The sequence below is a fragment of the Natrix helvetica genome (genome assembly GCF_964273705.1).
Source record: "Natrix helvetica genome assembly, chromosome: 6".
Lineage (NCBI taxonomy): Eukaryota > Metazoa > Chordata > Lepidosauria > Squamata > Natricidae > Natrix > Natrix helvetica.
Window position 1 is genome coordinate 20,907,897 of NC_138553.1, and position 18,946 is coordinate 20,926,842.

General features: G+C 43.1%; 1 protein-coding gene across 1 annotated transcript; it reads right to left on the reverse strand.

Moving 5' to 3' along the window:
- Positions 1 to 1,525: 1,525 nt before the first annotated feature.
- Positions 1,526 to 17,265, reverse strand: ADCK2 (aarF domain containing kinase 2). The gene is made up of 8 exons (XM_081957890.1): positions 15,719 to 17,265; positions 14,050 to 14,196; positions 8,572 to 8,700; positions 6,757 to 6,852; positions 5,876 to 6,127; positions 5,025 to 5,153; positions 3,192 to 3,245; positions 1,526 to 2,301 (listed from the first exon to the last, which is right to left on the reverse strand). Exons 1-8 carry the CDS (start codon positions 16,667 to 16,669, stop codon positions 2,170 to 2,172), a joined length of 1,890 nt encoding a protein of 629 aa, XP_081814016.1. The 5' UTR covers positions 16,670 to 17,265; the 3' UTR covers positions 1,526 to 2,169.
- Between the last annotated feature and the right edge of the window lie 1,681 nt (positions 17,266 to 18,946).

Genomic DNA, 18,946 nt, shown 5'->3' on the forward strand with positions numbered 1-18,946 from the left:
GACTTATCAGTGGATACTTTGGGTTTCCTGAAAGCCAAAATCCAGATTAAAAATCTGAATTTGGTAGATCTGACGTGATATATATTATTATTATTTGAATGGCATTTTTTTTATTTTAAACACACAACTACAAAGACATAGGCTACATTATTCAACACACTGGAACTTCATGTTCCCTCTTATAGCAGTTTTGAATATTTTTATGTACAGTATTTTCCCTCCCAATACCTTTCCATTGAGTTTTACCATTTTTAACCTTTATTTCATTATCATTTACTTATCTACCTTATATAACATTTATCCTTTATTTTTCCCATACCAAATAATATTCTGTCTCTTCCTTTCCTTTTGATTTCTTTTGTTAACTTGTCCATCTCAGCACAGTCAAGAATCTTTCTTATTATTTCATCTTCACTTGGTGTTGACTTATTCTTCCATATCTGTGTGAATGCAATCCTAGCCGCTGTAATTATATGTAAGATCAGATATAGGGTCTCTTTTTTATGTTTAGTCGTCATTATACCTAATAGGAATGTCTCTGGTTTCCAGTCAATTTGATTTCCTGTTATAGGCTCCAGCCAACTTTTAACTTTTTTCCAATATTTTTTGGCCGCCTCGCAAGTACACTTGTATGATAGTATATTCCAGGGGTGTCCAAACTTGGGAACTTTAAGACTTGTGGACTTCAACTCCCAGAATTCCCCAGCCAGCATGGCTGGCTGGGGAATTCTGGGAGTTGAAGTCCACAAGTCTTAAAGTTCCCAAGTTTGGACACCCCTGGTATATTCCATGCGCTTTTTCACATTTTCAGCATTTTGGAGATATTGTTGGTGATATTTTTGCTAGTCTTGCAAGCGATAAGTGCCATCTGTAAAACATTTTATACTGGTTCTCCTTGTATGCCACAGAGTCATTTTTAAATTTATTCCCCCCAAATTTTTCCCATTTTTCTAATTCAATATTATAGCCAAAATTCTGCACCCATCTTACCATCTGCTCCTTTACTACTAATTCTGTATTTCAAAAGAAATGACATGGTATATATTATATTGGTGCCTTCCTTGGACTTTGACTACACGTCCCCAAGAGTGGTTCATAAAATTTCATTAGACTGCTTTCATTGTTCAGTTGTGTCCATTTTTGTGCTTGGCTTTTTAGGGGAGATGCGCTAGCAAAGGAAGTTTAGGAATCCCTGTTCTAGGGCCTATAGGCTGTGTATATGTGTTATAACAGTTTGCATTCCAATTTACTATATTAATCCTATTTTTTATGATTGCACATTTATAGCTTTCGGATGTCTACCTGAAATGCACATTTGGTCAGAAAGGTGGAATATTCATTTTTAATATATATACTTAAATGTATCAAACTAACTTCCCCAACCTCTTGCCATCCACATCTCTGGGACGTGTTTGTAATATCAAATGTTTTTGATCTGACAAAGCAAAATTCAAAAGGAAACATTTAGAAAGTCTGGGTTTTTTTTTCTTCACTTACACAAAACCAGAAGCACCGTGAGAAACCATTTCTTGCCAAAAATAATTTATTAATTCATCCAACTTCCCCAACATCAGTAGGTAGAAGTATATTCTTCTAAAAATATGTCTATTAGTAAAAACAAATTTAGCTAATAATATTTTGGAACATAAATGACTGTATACCAATTCACTGGAAATTACAATAATCGTTTGAACTATGTTAAATCTTAGATGCTTTCCAGTCTCTCTACAGCTAAGAAAGCTGTATGCTGATAGAAATGGGGAGAGGGGGAGGGAGGGAGAGGGAGAGAGATGATTGATACATGCCATCTTTGTTTTCCATTGTCTTGAAATGGGAGTTGGACAAGTATTGAATGGGTTTGATTTCCTTGACACCGGTGCAACATAATCGATTTTCTGTGTACCAGAACACAGAACAAATCACCTGTTGGCAGAAGAACTAGAATGTGTCCAGAGAAGCATTTAATATCAGCATCCTGAATCTTAACTCCTCCAGTTCTTTCTTACCAGATGACCAGGACAGTCCTATTCCTTCCAACGGAAGTAGACAAGTACTCTTTAAAGGATTAGACCTTCATTTCTAAATTCAAAGTTCAAAGTGCTTAGCATCTGAAGAGGTTCTTAGTTTTCAAATGCAAACACCAAAAGTGTTTGGGGAGGGCACTTCTTCCTAATTTGGTGGGTTGATGAGGAGAGGTTTAGCTGCCTTCAGAACATCCAGATCAGGGTCTAGGGAGCGACCAAGACCTTCCAAAACCATTATGGCAAAAACAACACAGGCAAAGTTGCTTTCCAGCTTTACCTAAAAGCACAAAGATAATAAACAGGTGGGGGAAAAAATGGAACTATTTTTTATAAATGAAAATTACATTCACATTTTCAGACTGCTTTTTTGTAAAAATGTTTACAATAGGAATAAAAACAAATATAGTAGTTTGTAGTTGACTTTCTGGTAGAGAAGACTGCAAATAGCGATTATATGATTGTGGGCCTTTTAGTAACTTGTCAGAGACCCAAACAGGTGAACAGGTTCCCAAGTACCTAGACTACAATCACATGACTATGGGAAGGAGGCTGTGTGTCAAACCTGCGGCGTCATGGTGGCATCACGTGACGTATCGTGACTTTTTTCCCCTTCGCTAAACCGGGCGTGGGCGTGGCCAGCACATGACGCATCTGGCTCGCGGGCCACGAGTTTGACATCCCTACTGTATGGAGACATTTTATGTCAGTCATAAGTGTTTTATGGCTGCTAAGGCACCCTTTTCCAGGCCCTTATAACTGTGAACTAAATGACCAGTCATAACTTGAAGACTACCTGTATTAACTATTTTCAAAAGTCAGAATTTTGGGGTACTTTCAAATTTTGAACTACAACCTCCAGAAAAGCTGGATGTATGCAGTGCTTTACATATGAGAGATATACATCCTCCTTGTTACATGGCTTTTAAGCCAGTGGTTCTCAACCTGTGGGCCGGGACCCCTTTGGGGGTCGAAAGACCCTTTCACAGGGGTCGCCTAAAACCATCGGAAAACATATATTTTCGATGGTCTTAGGAATCGAGACACCCATTTTATGGTTGGGGATCACCACAACATGAGGAACTGTATTAAAGGGTTGCGGCATTGGGAAAGTTGAGAACCACTGCTTTAAGCCATTGTGAAAAAGTTCTTATATGTAAATGATCTCACCTGATGAGTCATCAGTAACTTGAAAACACTGGACAATAAGCTCCCAATTTGAAACTGTAATAGAAAAATAGTTAAAAATACAATTCAATCCCTCAGGGCACCATAATAAGGAATCAACCAATTCAAATATAGCTTAGAATCATGCCAAGAACTGGACGATAGATTTTCAACATTACTGAAGTGTGTTTAGATTAAGTGTGTGTAATTTCTGTCAGCTGAAGAGCCAAATAAGGTTTTCTGCACCATTCTGAACAACTGAAAACTCCCAGAGCAGGGTGCAAGATAGGCCTGATTTTCTTTAGGGGGTGGGGGAAGAGTGTGCTAAGCATGACCCTTAAATCCCCCTGCTCAAATGCAAAAAAAAAAATGGACAACTGTCTGACTCTGAAGCACTGTAGTGGCAGCTCCTGGTGTGTTCTTTTGTATCCCTGACCTAGATTATACAAAGCTGCAGTATACTCTTTATCATGTCCTATGTACTCCTGGCATGACTGACACTGACTGGCAATGACTCTTTTTAACATATTTTTATTGAAGTTTAAAATGATGAAGATAAGAAAATAATACAAACTAAGATGATTATAAACAAGACCAGGGGTGAAATCTACTTCCCTTCGCTACCGGTTCGCAGATGTGAGCGCGTGCGCACATGTGCACTCTGCTCACCCACACTACCTCCACACATGCGCAGGACCTTCCGTGCATGCGCAGAGCATCAAAAACGGACATGATGACGTCCAGATGGGTGGGTGGAGCCTGCTACCGAGTGCGCCTGCAAAGGTAAGTAGAACAGCAAGGGGGGGGAGGGAAATCCGCTTTGCCATGCGATTTAGATGCGTTAGAAAGCAGGAAATCCTGCTCTCTAGCTAATATAAATTGGGCGTCATAGCTGATCATCAGAAATACCGGTTCGATTGAACCGGTAGCATTTTTTCCCCTACTAGTTCAGGTGAATTGGTAGCTTTTTTTTTACTACCAGTTCAGGGGAACTGGTCTAAACCGGTAGCATTTCACCGCTGAACAGGACAAAATAGAAAGTGCCAAAAGGGGGAAAAGATGGAGAGGGGGAAATATGAAAAATAATGAAAAAAATATATGAAATCAAATTTACCAGCCCCAGGCAAAATGAGGATAAGGATTGGCACCTAGCAATGGAGCCACCTGAGCTTATCTCTGGTTCCCTGGGAAGCCCAAGCCTAAATATATAACCAGGTCTTGAGGGACTGTCAGAATATCAAAAGGAATGGAGCTACCGTATTTTTCAGAATATAAGATGCAGCAAGATTTTGAAGAAGCAAATTTTTTAAAAAAGATTTTGCACTCTGCAGACCTCCCCAAAACGCCCCATTTTTCACATAAATGGGCATGCATAGCATTTAGGAGGCTTGTACAGTGCTCCTGAGGCTAGGGGGGGGGGGTCAAAAACTAGCAAAAAATGGCCTGTTTTCCACTCATTTTTGCCCTCCCCAGCCCCCGGGAGCTCTCTGGAAGCCTCCTAAAGGCTATGCACGGCCATTTTTGCAAAGGGGGTGGAGTTTCGGGAGGCCAAAAATGCTGTATTCAGTGTATAAGACGCACCCAGATTTTCCCTCTCTTTGGGGGGGGGTGCATTTTATATTCCAAAAAATATGGTAATTGGTTTGGGATGGGGTGGTGGGAAATGTTTCATAAGAAAGGTGCCACAGCAGAAAAGGCATGTCTCCTGGGAATCACCAAATACTTCTGGTTGATTTCACCCCGAGCATGCCTTCTGTGCAAGATATAATGGGGCAGGCCATGCACTGTGCTCAGAGATACATTCAAAAAAAGACCACACTGAAATAGACAACTGACCTTCCCTAATGCAACAGCATTGTTTCTGGCCCTTGTCACCAACTCTGCCATGTCAGCCTTGAATTTCTCCACATCTTTGCACTGGTTAGCTCTGGAGTGATGAAGAATCAATTCAGCCACTTTTTCCCCCTATGGAATAAATCAGATTTTTATGGGGGTACATTCAAAGCATGATGTTTGCCAAGCAAAACTCACCACTTTCAAAGAATTTGTTCCCCAGCCCTTGCTGCTCTCCAATATTTGCCTTTATTGGAGTTCTTATTCCAGCATTGTCAAGATCAAAATATAGCAGGCCAAGTAGAGCTGAAGAAGCTTCTTGGATGAGAAGCGAAATGTCTTCAAAGAAAAACCATTGAGCAAAGTTGCCTCTTGAAAAAAGTACCTTTAGAACCTAAAGAGATTTGGTACAAACATAGCTACCCCTGATTTTTTTTTTTGAACCGTGGAGTAAATCCTGGTCCAAAATTCATTATTTCTAACTCTAGTTAAACGATTTCAGTTTAATTTAACCATAATTATACTCATTCAAATACTGGTTGGATCCTCATCTTTTAGTAAATTATAACATGCCTTTGTTTGCTTAATTTCCACGAGAATGTTGTGGAAATCCAACCAATAATTCTGGAATTCAGAATTTATCATGTGCCAACCCTGCAAAATGTAACATATTCAAAAACCTGGGTCTCAATACAATGTGTGAACCATGCTTCTAACTCAACATAATCACTTTTTAAAGAGGTACAACAGTGGAGAGGTGAATCATGAAAACCAGGCTGTGCTTTTCAAAGACTGGATATTTCCTTCTGAACTTTTTGAGGCTACGTAAGTCACAGCTTAAACTCAGGACTCACCTGCCCTAATACAACAGCAGTGAACACTGCCCGGAAGTTCTCCAGATCTGCACTCTGCAACTCAGCCACAATCCCTGCATCTAGGAGCACTAGTCGGAGTGGTGGGGGAGAAGGTTGTAATTCTACAATTAGTGTATCCAACAGATCCACTATGACCACCTTATCTTCAGGATGGTCATCGAAGTGCTCTGCTCCCTGAACCAGGATATTTCCAGGATGCAGATCAGCATGGACAAAGTTATCAACAAACACCTGAATGATTGAAAAATACAGCTTATTAAAAAATAAAGATAACTTCTCATGGCAAATAAATAATATTAAGAAGCTATGATCTAGCATAGAATCACTGTTTTCAACAGCCTCCATTGCCAATGAATGCTGGTTTTTGTTTTTAGTTCAATTGGTGAGTCCCCTCTTAAGGATTTTTGCTAAATATTTAATGTATTTAAGCAAATTTGTTGTTATAGCAACATAAGCAAGAGTAGCAGAGGAAACACATAGGAGCCACAAAAAAGTCTATTTCCATTTTAGATTCCAAATGCTCTTTTAGTCCCTGCCCTTTCAGTTTCTATCCCCATCCAGCAACATGTTCCACCCTCACAGCTGTTTCTTTAGGAAGGCTCTTCCATTTAGTGTTTTCCTCCCCAAATAGGGAATTATTGCTTTCTCATTCCAGCTCCCAGACGACAGATATCATGCTTGGTCTGCGCTTGCCAGCAATTTTAAGAGAAGAATTCATTATGCAGTATCATAATTTATTCAGATTGCAGCATTGGGATGACTTGATATTTTAAAAAAATAATACACTATACGGCTTTATTACAATATAAGCTAAATTGAAAAAAAAATTGGCCAAATTCAACTTAACAATATTCTCTTACCATCTTCAGAAGCATATCCATTCCCATCTGGGCTATTTTTTGCCTTAGTTCCATGTTGGTTCCTATGTGCAGATATTGGGATATGGGTTTGCTCTCCTTAAACAAAGATCAGGAAAATCAGGGAAAACCATACACACTTGCCAAGAAATCTTTCAAGACTATGCTCTATGATGCAACATGAAGTCTAAAACTCTCATCTAGTATAAACATCATTTACTATGGGCTGCAGAATTCTCCATCAAAACATAAGTCATTACCGTATTTTTCAGAGTACAAGACACCCCCCCAAAAGAGGGTGAAAATCTGGGTGCGTCTTATACACTGAATACAGCATTTTTGGCCTCCTGCAACCCTGCCCCCTTCACAAAAATGGACTTGCAGAGGTTTTGGGAGGCCTGCAAAATGCTCCTGGGGGCTGGGGAGGGCAAAAATGAGTGAAAAACAGGCCATTTTTTGCTCGTTTTTGCCTCCCCAGTCCCCGGGAGCACTTTGCAGGCCTCTCAAACTCTTTGCTTGCCCTGTTTTTCATAAAAAATGAGGCGTGCAAAGGGTTTGGGAGGTCTGCAGAGTGCAAAAACTTTTTTTTAAATTTACCTCTTCAAAATCTTGGTGCATCTTATACTCCGGTGCGTCTTATGCTCTAAAAATATGGAAATTGTCAGCATTGCAAAAATGCTGCCTCTCGGCACTAGACATATGCAGTCATAATGGCTTCCATTTTCAGCCATCAATAGTCATTGAATAGCCATCAAAGTGACAGAAGAAGAAAAAACATTAAATAATGGGAGATAATATTCATATTTTATTAAACTTCATTAAAATTAAATATTTTCTGTCCTTTTTATCATTTTGCTCTTGTTATTTTTCAGGCTCTGTCTCTTTTTTTGTAAAAGTTTTTCTCACCTTTCTGCAATCCTGCCAAACGTTACCACCTCAGGCAGGTAACAAAATTTGGGAGGAAGGGAAGTGAGAATCCATTGATACCAATGCAGTGATGAGCTTCCCTGACTCATGAGATTAAAAGTCTCTAACTATTCATAAAGGGACATGATGGCTCAATGGCTAAGACATTGAGCTTGTCGATCAGAAAGGTCAGCAGTTCGAATCCCCAGCGCCACATAATGGAGTGAGCTCCTGTTACTTCTCCCAGCTTCTGCCAACCTAGCAGTTCAAAAGCAAAAAATGCAAGTAGAAAAATGGGGAGCACTTTGGTGGGAAGGTAACAGCGTTCTGTGTGCCTTCAGCATTTAGTCATGTTGGCCAGTGATGAAATTCAAAATTTTTTACTACCGTTTCTGTGGGTGTGGTTTTGTGGACATGGCATGCCTTAGTGGGCATGCCTTGGTGGCATGGCAGGGGAAGGATACTGCAAAATCTTCATTCCCACCGCACTCTGGGGCTAGCATTTGCGGGTTCTCTGAACTACTCAAAATATCCACTACCAGTTCTCCGAATTACTCAAACATTCACTACCGGTTCTCCAGAACCTGTCAGAACCTGCTGGATTTCACCCCTGATGCCGGCCACATGACCACAGAGATGTCTTTGAACAGCACTGGCTCTTCAGCTTTGAAACGGAGATGAGCACCGTCCTCTAGAGTCAGGAACGACTAGCACATATGTGCGAGGGGAACCTTTAGCTTTTTAACTATTCATCAAGTCAGTTAACATATATTTTTGTTAACTGAAAGAAATGGGAAAGTTGATCACCCAAAGTCTCAGTGGAAATTATAGATGTTGCTGAACCACATCTCCCAGCATCCCTATTATACTGGGTAGAGGTCTTTCCCTGCTTCATCTAACCATTATTCTTACCTCAAAAGTTTCCACTAGGACATTTTTTGTCACAAATGGGTGAAGAGGAAGGGGAAACCTCACATAATCTGTACCCTTGAAATTCAGGTGGAAGTGTTCTAGGTTTTTTGCTTCATAGCACAAGTCAATCTAAAAGAAGTGAAGAAAAAGGGAAACATACAAGGACCACACATTCTTATTACACTAAGATAACCATATTCAAATCCTCATTTAGCCATAAAACCAATGCTGTGGAGCTGTGGGCCAATGTTACCTAATAGACTAACCTTCTTTAGAACATTGTTGGGTTTCATACTTAGTAAAAATAGCAAAATAAATAAAATAATCTTATGAACAAGCAGTATCTTGTGCTACCATCAGTAATAATATGGATGACAAAGCTGAAATATCTTACAGATTGCTGAAAAGAATGCATCTTGATAAAAGGTTACACCTGGAATAAATTAGCTGGATTCATAGGCTTCTGTTTCCATCTACAACAAAAATGACTTAATATGCAGCATGATGTCACAAAAGATCTGCCTTGTGAGATATCAGGATTATATGTGTCAAATTGTCCAAATGTCTTCCCTTCTAGAGACATTTATAGTTGTTTTTAGTCTCACAAAACACAATGTTTATCATATTTTCTCACTGAAATCTTAAAAAAATATATTTTTAAAATATTATTAAGGATATGGAAAGTTTAAAACACAACTACATGAAATAAAATATTGAGTAATAAAATCAGTCTGGGGAATATTATAGGTTTGCAAGAGTCCAAATTTATATTTATTTATTTATTAAAGAAAACCTCAATAAATGGGGATGGAAAAAACAGCCAAAAAGTTGATACTATGAAAGATACTGGTTGATAGGGAAGATGCAGAAAACCAAAATTAAGGGAGGAAAGAGATTGGAATACCAAACATAACATTCTTCTAAAACTTTATAGATCATACTTATTGTTTACAAATATTAATTCCAGTTGCAATAATGTGAAATGAAATTCCACAAATGGAAAGCTGTGAAGTCTGACCTCAATACCAGGAAAGATTCTGGAAAAAATAATCAAGCAACGAATTTGCGAACACCTAGAAGCAAACAAAGTAATAGCCAAAAGCCAACATGGATTTGTCAAAAACAGATCATGCCAGACTAATCTTATTGCATTCTTTGATAATGTGACAAAATTAGTGGACCAGAGGAATGCCGTTGATATAGTTTACTTGGACTTCAGTAAGGCTTTTGATAAGGTAGACCATAACCTACTACTAGATAAAGTAGAAGAATGTGGGTTAGACAGCATCACCACCAGATGGATTCGTAACTGGCTGACCAAGCGCACTCAATGTGTAGTCCTCAATGGAACTGCATCTACATGGAGGGAAGTATGCAGTGGAGTACCCCAAGGCTCTGTTTTAGGCCCAGTACTCTTCAACATCTTCATCAATGATTTGGATGAGGGAATAAATGGGGAACTCATCAAATTTGCAGATGACACCAAGCTGGCAGGAATAGCCAACACTCCAGAAGATAGGCTTAAGATACAGAAGGATCTTGACAAACTTGAACATTGGGCACTATCTAATAAAATGAAATTCAATGGTGAAAAGAGTAAGGTTCTACATTTAGGCAACAAAAACGGAATGCACAGGTACAGTATAGGTCAGCGATGGCGAACCTTTTTGGGCTCCCGTGCCAAAAGCGGGGGGAGCGCAGGGTGGTCGTAGGCAGGCGTGCCATACCCATAATGCTATGCGCATGACACCCCCCCATTGCGCATGCGCGCAAACACACCCTGCGCATGCGTGTGACCCCTCCCTTTTGGCAAGCGATAGACCCGTTTTTCACCCTCCCCAGGCTCGAGAAGCTTTCAAGGAGCTTGGGGAGGGTGAAAACAGCCTCCCCCACCCTCCCGAGGCTCTTTGCTGTCTCTCGGACTGCACTGGGGGAGAAACATTTGCAATCGGTGTCTGCCCCGCCCACCTCCCCCACGGCAGCTTCTCCTTCTTCTGGCTGCTCCAGCATCCCAGCCAGAAGCAGCACTGTGACAGCCGCTGGGGGTGAGGGGGCGACGGAGGCAAGGATGGGCAAGGGTTTCCCTCCCTCCCCACACGAGCGGGCTGCTGCACGGCTCTAGCCCGTGGCTCTAATGAAGATCTACAGTCCAGAGCGCTGCTACTTCCAGCCGGGATATATTCTGCCAGACCCTTGGCGGCGTCTTTATGCGGGTAGCTCGCCTCCCTGCCAGCAGCTCATCCAGCGTCCCGGCTAGAAGCAGCAGCGCAACAGCTGCTGTTACCAGGGGCGAAGGGGTGACGGTGGAGAGAACGGGCGACCACCGCCCCTTCATCCTCTCCCCAACAGCAGCTGTTGCGCTTCTGCTTCCAGCCGGGATGCTGGCGGAGGAGCTGCCGGCGGAGAGGTGAGCTACCCGCATAAAGACACCACCGAGGGTCTGGCAGAATATATCCTGGCTGGAAGCAGCAGCGCAACAGCAAAGGAGTAGTGATGGCAAGGACGGACCCCTCCCTTTTGGCAAGTGATACACCCGTTTTTCACCCTCCCCAGGCTCGAGAAGCTTTCAAGGAGCTTGGGGAGGGTGAAAACAGCCTCCCCCACCCTCCCGAGGCTCTTTGCTGTCTCTTGGACTGCACTGGGGGAGAAGCATTTGCAATAGGTGTCTGCCCCGCCCACCTCCCACACGGCAGCTTCTCCTTCTGGCTGCTCCAGCATCCCAGCCAGAAGCAGCACTGTGACAGCCGCTGGGGGTGAGGGGGCGACGGAGGCAAGGATGGGCAAGGGTTTCCCCCCCACACCTGAGCAGACTTCTTCAGAGCTCCAGCCTGCAGCTCTGATGAGGATCCGCGGTCTGGAGCACTGCCGCTTCCAGCCAGGATATATTCTGCCAGATCCTCAGCGGCGACATTATGCGGGTAGCTCGCCTTCCTGCCAGCAGCTCATCCAGTGTCCCAGCTGGAAGCAGCAACACAACAATCGCTGTTACCAGGGGCGAAGGGGTGGCGGTGGAGAGAACGGGCGACCACCGCCCCTTCATCCTCTCCCCAACAGCGGCTGTTGCGCTTCTGCTTCCAGCCGGGATGCTGGCAGAGAGGAGAGCTACCCGCATAAAGACACCACCGAGGGTCTGGCAGAATATATCCCGGCTGGAAGAAGCAGCGCAACAGCAAAGGAGTAGCGATGGTAAGGACGGGCAGTCCCAGGCGTCCCCCCCCCCCCGCCTGAGCAGACTTCTTCAGAGCTCCAGCCTGCAGCTCTGATGAGGATCCACGGTCTGGAGCGCTGCCGCTTCCAGCCGGGATATATTCTGCCAGACCCTCGGCGGCGTCTTTATGCAGGTAGCTCGCCTCCCCACCAGCAGCTCCTACGCCAGCATCCCGCCTGGAAGCGGAAGCGCAACAGCCGCTGTTGGGGAAGAGACAAAGGGGCGGCGGTCGCCCGTTCTCGCCACCGCCACCCCTTCGCCCCTGGTAACGGTGACTGTTGTGCTGCTGCTTCCAGCCGGTGGCTTCCCGGTTGCTTCTATGCAAGAAGCCCACTCACGCGAGGGAGGGAGGGAAGCCCCGACCATAGCTCTACTAAGAAGCAATGGCCAGGAACCCCGCTCTGTGTCTTTGGGCACGCGCGGCCGTTGCTCTTCCTGTTGCTGGTTTTTTGTGTGCATGCATGCCAGGAACCAGATCACCAAATGGCCGACACGCATGTGCACCCTGGAAACAAAAAGATCATTTTCCTAGTGTGCGCATGCGCACCGGGCGGCTCCACTTCTGCTTTCTGGCACACCAATGCGTGTCAAGACCAGCTGGCTGCTGCGCCCGAACCCGGAAGAGGAACTGGAGATGCTCCGCGTGCCAGGAGAAATGGCTCTGCGTGCCACTTCCGGCACGCGTGCCATAGGTTCGCCATCACGGGTATAGGTGGTATCGTGCTCAATAGTAGTAACTGTGAGAGGGATCTTGGAGTTCTAGTGGACAACCATTGAAATATGAGCCAGCAGTGTGCAGCAGCTGCCAAAAAAGCCAACACAGTTCTAGGCTGCATCAACAGAGGGATAGAATCAAGATCACATGAAGTGTTAATACCACTTTATAATGCCTTGGTAAGGCCACACTTGGAATACTGCATTCAGTTCTGGTCGCCACGATGTAAAAAAGATGTGGAGACTCTAGAAAGAGTGCAGAGAAGAGCAACAAAGATGATTAGGGGACTGGAGACTAAAACATATGAAGAACGGTTGCAGGAACTAGGTATGTCTAGCTTAAGAGAAAGAAGGACTAGGGGAGACCTGATAGCAGTGTTCCAATATCTCAGGGGTTGCCACAAAGAAGAGGGAGTCAAGCTATTCTCCAAGGCACCTGAGGACAGAACAAGAAGCAATGGGTGGAAACTAATCAAGGAGAGAAGCAACTTAGAACTGAGGAGAAACTTCCTGACAGTTAGAACAATTAATCAGTGGAACAGCTTGCCTCCAGAAGTTGTGAATGCCCCAACACTGGAAGTCTTTAAGAAGATGTTGGATAGCCATTTGTCTGGAACCGTATAGGGTTTCCTGCATAGGCAGGGGGTTGGACTAGAAGACCTCCAAGGTCCCTTCCAACTCTACTATTGTATTGTATTGTAAGTATAAATAATTCTTCACTTAGAGCAGTGTTTCTCAACCTCAGCAACTTTAACACAAGTTAAAATTCATATACTGTATTTTTCAGAGTATAAGACAGACCTTTCCCCCCCCCGAAAAGAGGGTGAAAATCTGGGTGCGTCTTATACACTGAATACAGCCTTTTTGGCCTCCCAAAACCCTGCCCCCTTTGAAAAAATATACATGCAGAGGGTTTGGGAAGCTTACAAGTGCTCCTGGAAGCTAGGGAGGGCAAAAACAAGCAAAACATGGGCTGTTTTTGCTCATTTGTGCCCCCACCCACCCTCAGGAGAACTCAACAAGCCTCCAAAAGCTCTGCATGCCCTTTTTTTGTGTGCAAAAAATGAGGCGTGCAGAGGGTTTGGGAAGCCTGCAGAGTGCAAAAACTTTTTTTAAAATTTACCTCTTTAAAATCATGGTGCGTCTTATACTCCAGTGCATCTTATAGTCCGAAAAATATGGTACCTTAAAGTTCCTGAAAATGAGAAACATTGGCCTAGAACAGGGGTGTCAAACTAGATTTCTTTGAGAGCCGTATCAGCACTGTAGTCCTACTCTGCAGGCTGGCTGAGCCTGGGAGATGGGACTGACGCCTCCTGCAGCACCCTGCTGGCCAAAGCGGGGCAGGGGAGGGCCGTATGTGCCTCCCGGTGCTCCATTTTGGCTGCCAGAGGCACCACAGGGTGGTCCTTTGCTATTTCCAGGCTGGCCCCCACAGGCCCGATTTAAGCACCCTGTGCCTGAGTTTTGTCACCCCTGCCTAGAGAGACATGAGTGCAGAAAATAAAATAATAAAACAAAACTACAAGGTAAAGTCCAAGGCAAACTGTTTCTACCTGCTGAATCATTAGTTTCTCAAACTCTTCCACAATCTCAGTCACACTGAGCCACCTAATTCCAGGGAAAAGCTCAAGAATTCGACTGCCAATTTTCATGATAAATAAATCCATCTGGACCTGCCGAACCAATCCAGGATGCAGCACCTAAGCAAGACACAAGACAAACAAATATCTTACGAACAAACATCCACTCATTGTCAGCAATTCAGGTATCGTGATGATATGATCCATACTTCCATATGTTATTATTTATTGTATGGGAATATAATTGTAATACTTCCAGGAAGCGTCTCTGTTCTTACAAATTCTAGCCTTTATTATCTGTGGGGCAAAGTTTCCCACCCTTGGCAATTTGAAGATGAGTGGACTTCCAACTTTCAGAATTCCCCAGCCAATTGAAAGTTGAAAAACACTGCTCTGAACTATTGAAATAGATTTATAATTTGAAAGTGAACTAAAAAGGTGCCTCTGAATAAACTAGGGGGATTTTAAGAATATCCTATTTAAAATCAACACCACTACCAATGCTCACAATTTTTTTTAGAATAAGACAACTTGCACAAATACAGTTGCTTTGCTGGTTGGGCATTCAGAAAACAGTGAAAAAAATATTGCTGGAGTGATCAGGTTTGGAGAAAACAATGAAACATATCAGAGGAACAAACACATTCTCTGTTCCTCAGGCATCTTGCCTTTTTATTCATATGCATATTTAATTGATCCATAAGTCTAAGTGCTATTGCTATTATAATGGGATAATAAACTAAGGATGTATTCCTATTACAACAATTGATCCGGGTATATAAACTCCTGAATTCAACAGAATTGAGTACAGGCACATAGTGTCAAATCATAACATATTTTGAGATCAGTATTTGAAATTGCACCATTCACCAAATACATTATTACAATTCCAAAACTGTAACATTTTAGTTACAGACTTATTACATTATTCAGGAAAGCTCAAAAGTATCTGTGATTCATAAGGGAGGAAATAATGGTAGTCAAGGAGCAAGTTACAACAGCTCTAGACAAGTTTATGTTAACACATTTGTCCACTTATATTCAATGAAACTTACTCCTTGGTTCCGCCTATATGTACTCCACGGACATTTTATTGCATTTTAATGTTTGCTTTAAATGCTTACAACTTATTTTAAAAGTAGCAGTAGTAAAATTGAAAAATTAAAAACAAATCCTTTGAGAGATCCGGTGACTACATGAACACACCCATGTAGTTTTCTTGGTAACAAAAATGGTTGCCAATTGCCATTTCTGGAGACTTCCCAATCCAATATCACTATGGGATTACGTGATCGCCCCAACAACAACTAAGCCCCACCAGACTTCAAACAGGGCCCAAGCCCGTTTAGCTCTTCAAGTTCTGCTAAACTAGTTACTATAACTTGCATTTGGGGGGGAGGGGGGGGACGAGCAAATTGTTTTTATGCTTTAAATCAGTGTTTCTCAAACTTGGCGACTTTAAGTCCTGTGGACTTCAACTCCCAGAATCCCCCAGCCAGCATAGATTCTGGGAGTTGAAGTCCACAGGACTTAAAGTCGCCAAGTTTGAGAAACACTGCTTTAAATCTTCTTAACCAAATCCAACCTATCCATTTTGTTATATGTTGCTAAGTAGGAACGAACAATTCTGCAGCCATATTACCTTGATGGCTACTGGGAAAATATGGTTCCCCTTGGAAAATAAGGGTGGGCTTAGACTTCCAGAGCTGGAATTCTGTACGACGCTTTCATAGAAATCGTATTTGTGAGGCGGTTGATGGTCACTTTCCAAAACATCTTTGTGCTTCCTCCACCAGAACCATCTGAAAAGTCCTTTAAGACCTGAGATCTTCCAGACCTCCAGAGCAGAATCCACCACAGAAATCTTTGCACGTTCGCGCAGCACTGGGTCTCTTAGCATGGAATTATCTACGTAAGCTTTGTATACTTGAGCCACACACCCAGATCCTATAGGTTCCCTGCTTTGAAACACGAATAGCTTCTCCCAGACTTCTCCAAAGGCTTTATCCAAAGCGTGTCTGGTGTAATCCCATGAGTGAGGAACCACTTTGATGTGAAGCTTGGAGAACTTGACACAAAACTCTTCAGAAAAGAGGTCCCGCCTGGTGCTTGCCCACTGCCCCAGTTTGATGAACGTGGGACCAGAGGACTCTGTAAACTTAAGAAGCAGGTGGAGCCAGAGTCTAGCAAAGCTGGGAGAAAAATAGGTAAAAGGATAAAACCAGATCAAAGGGCTAAACTTCAATAACAAGATGAAACCTCGGATAATTATACAGAAGGCAAATCCAAGATCCCGAAGGAAAGCCACTGAAGAAAGCCTTGCTTGATTAAGAAGACCACCAATGTGGGTGTTGATAGCTTGACTAGTGACCCCTTCACACTTGGTCTTCCGAGACAATCCTTCAATCCCCCAGCATACAAACAGGATCTTTGCCACTGCCTGGCATCCAGACCAGTTTTGGATATTAACACGAGGGAACCGAGTCGCCCGTGTTTTCCTCCATTTCCTTACAAAACACAGGGTTTTCTTCACAGTGAGGATTCTGACCCTGGGGAAGAGGTTCCGGGAAGTCCAGTAACAAAAAATACTCATCCTTCCTGAAGTGAAGATATTAAGGATCTGGAGAAGAAGAAGGATTCATCTCCTGGACTTGAGGAAACCATCTGAGAAGGTTAAAAAGGTGGACACACTCAGCTTTCCAAGAGGCAGGCGGGCCGTCTAACACGGGAGGATTAGAAGAATCGCCTTTCCCGTCGGAGAGCCTACGGTTTTTGCTGGAAGGGGCATCGTCAGCATTCGCTCCTCCTGCATCCTAGTACCACACCCAAGCAGAGCAAGACAGCCTATTTAGAGGGGACATCTGTCTCCTCCGTGGTTTTGGTACGGCACGCAGCGGAGATCCTAGCCAGCTGTGGCTAACGTGGATTCGCGTATCTCCGAATCTAAGGTGTTGGCGGATTTTTTCTCCCAATCGTGGTTTCCTTTTCGCTTTACGGTAGTTTGCAAAGCGCTGCTGTTTTCATCTCTGGCTACTTTCGAAGGGGAAAAAAAACCCCGATTCATCGGTTCGGCCTCCTGTAGAAGCTCAGTTATCCTTCAATGGAGCCGGCGTTCCATCGAATCTGGCGGGAGGGCACTTTGGAACGCAAAGAAGCCACAACGTTCCAATTCCCAAGGCTTCCGGGATCCCTTCCCCTCGGGAGGGGGTGAGGTCCCCGCCTCTTAAAGAGACAGGCCGCGAATAATCAGCTCACCCAACTGTTGTTTCAGCTACACGGTAACGTCCTTCGAGGTGCAATAAAGCGCCTTTCGTTGATCGCCCCCGCGCGTGGAAAAGAGGAGAACATTGGGGAAGCTCTAGAAAAGGTAGAAATCTTGAGCTTGGCCGTGGGGTTTTCGTTTATGAAAATCGAATGAGTATCAGGCCACCTTATAAACTAGACTAGAAAAAGGAAAGGAAAAAAGGGGAGGGGAGAATAGAAAGAATAGAAAAGAAAATAGAAAAGAAAAGAAAAAAGAAAATGGAATGGAATGGAATGGAATTCTCTATTGGCCAAGAGTGATTGGACACACAAGGAATTTGTCTTTGGTGCATATGCTCTCAGTGTACATAAAAGGACAAGATACATTTGTCAAGAATCATAAGGTTCAACACTTAATGATAGTCATAGGGTACAAATAAGCAATCAGGAAGCAATGTCAATATAAATCATAAGGATACAAAGTTACTGCAGTCATAAGTGGGAGGAGATGAGTGATAGGAACCATGAGAAGGCTAATAGTAATAGTAATGCAGCCTTAGAAAATGGTTTGACCGTAGAGAGGGAATTATTTGTAAACAGGCCATAAATCCTCCTAGGAGCCAGAGGATGAAAAGCGAGGGAGGTGGGGTGGTGGTGGAAATAGGTCATTTAAGAATATCATCAAATGCAAGTCAAGTATGGTTCGGGTATGGCAACAATGCAGAGGCTGGTGTTATTTTTTCACATAGTACATGGACGAGTTAACTGCAATTTTAATCTTATGTTTTCTTGACAAAACCCAACATCCCCTACACTCAAGAGTTCCATGTGTCCCAAGAACTCAGAAAATAGGGATGAAGGAACCACAGTCCATGATTGCAGATAAGCTTATCAGAGGAGATCAGACTAAGAAAGTTGAGGCCACCATAATAAGAGGATTATTACCAAGGCAGGTCGCTCACTGGAATTTGTGCTTAGTATTTTTAAAGTACATTTCTCATGTAGAAATGTACTAAAAATTCTACATGTAGTCCTTGACTTACAACAGTTCATTTAGTGCCCATTCAAAGTTACAGTGGCATTGAAAAAAGGGACTTACAATCACTTTTCACACTTAGGACTGTTGCAGCATCCCCATGGTTATGTGATCAAAATTTAGACACTTGGCAACTGGCTTGTATTTATGACCATTGCTGTCTCCCAAGGTCATGTGCTCAACTTTTGCAGTCTTCTGACAAGCAAAGTCAACGGGAAAGCCAGATTCACTTAACAACCATATTAGTAAGGCAATCAACTGCAGTGATTCACTTAAGTGTGGCAAGAAAGGTCGTAAAATGGGGTAGAAGGCACTTAACTGTCTCAATAGTAATTTTTATTTTTTAAAAAGGAAGGTAACAGCGTTCCATGCACCTTCGGTGTTTAGTCATGCCGGCCACATGACCACAGAGACGTCTTCAGACAGCGCTGGCTCTTCGGCTTTGAAACGGAGATGAGCACTGCCCCCTAGAGTCAGGAACGACTAACACATATGGGCGAGGGGAAGCTTTACCTTTACCTTTTATACAGGAGAAAGAACAAACTGAATGTTATATGATATGGGAGCTATTTTATGGATGGTTGGAGAACA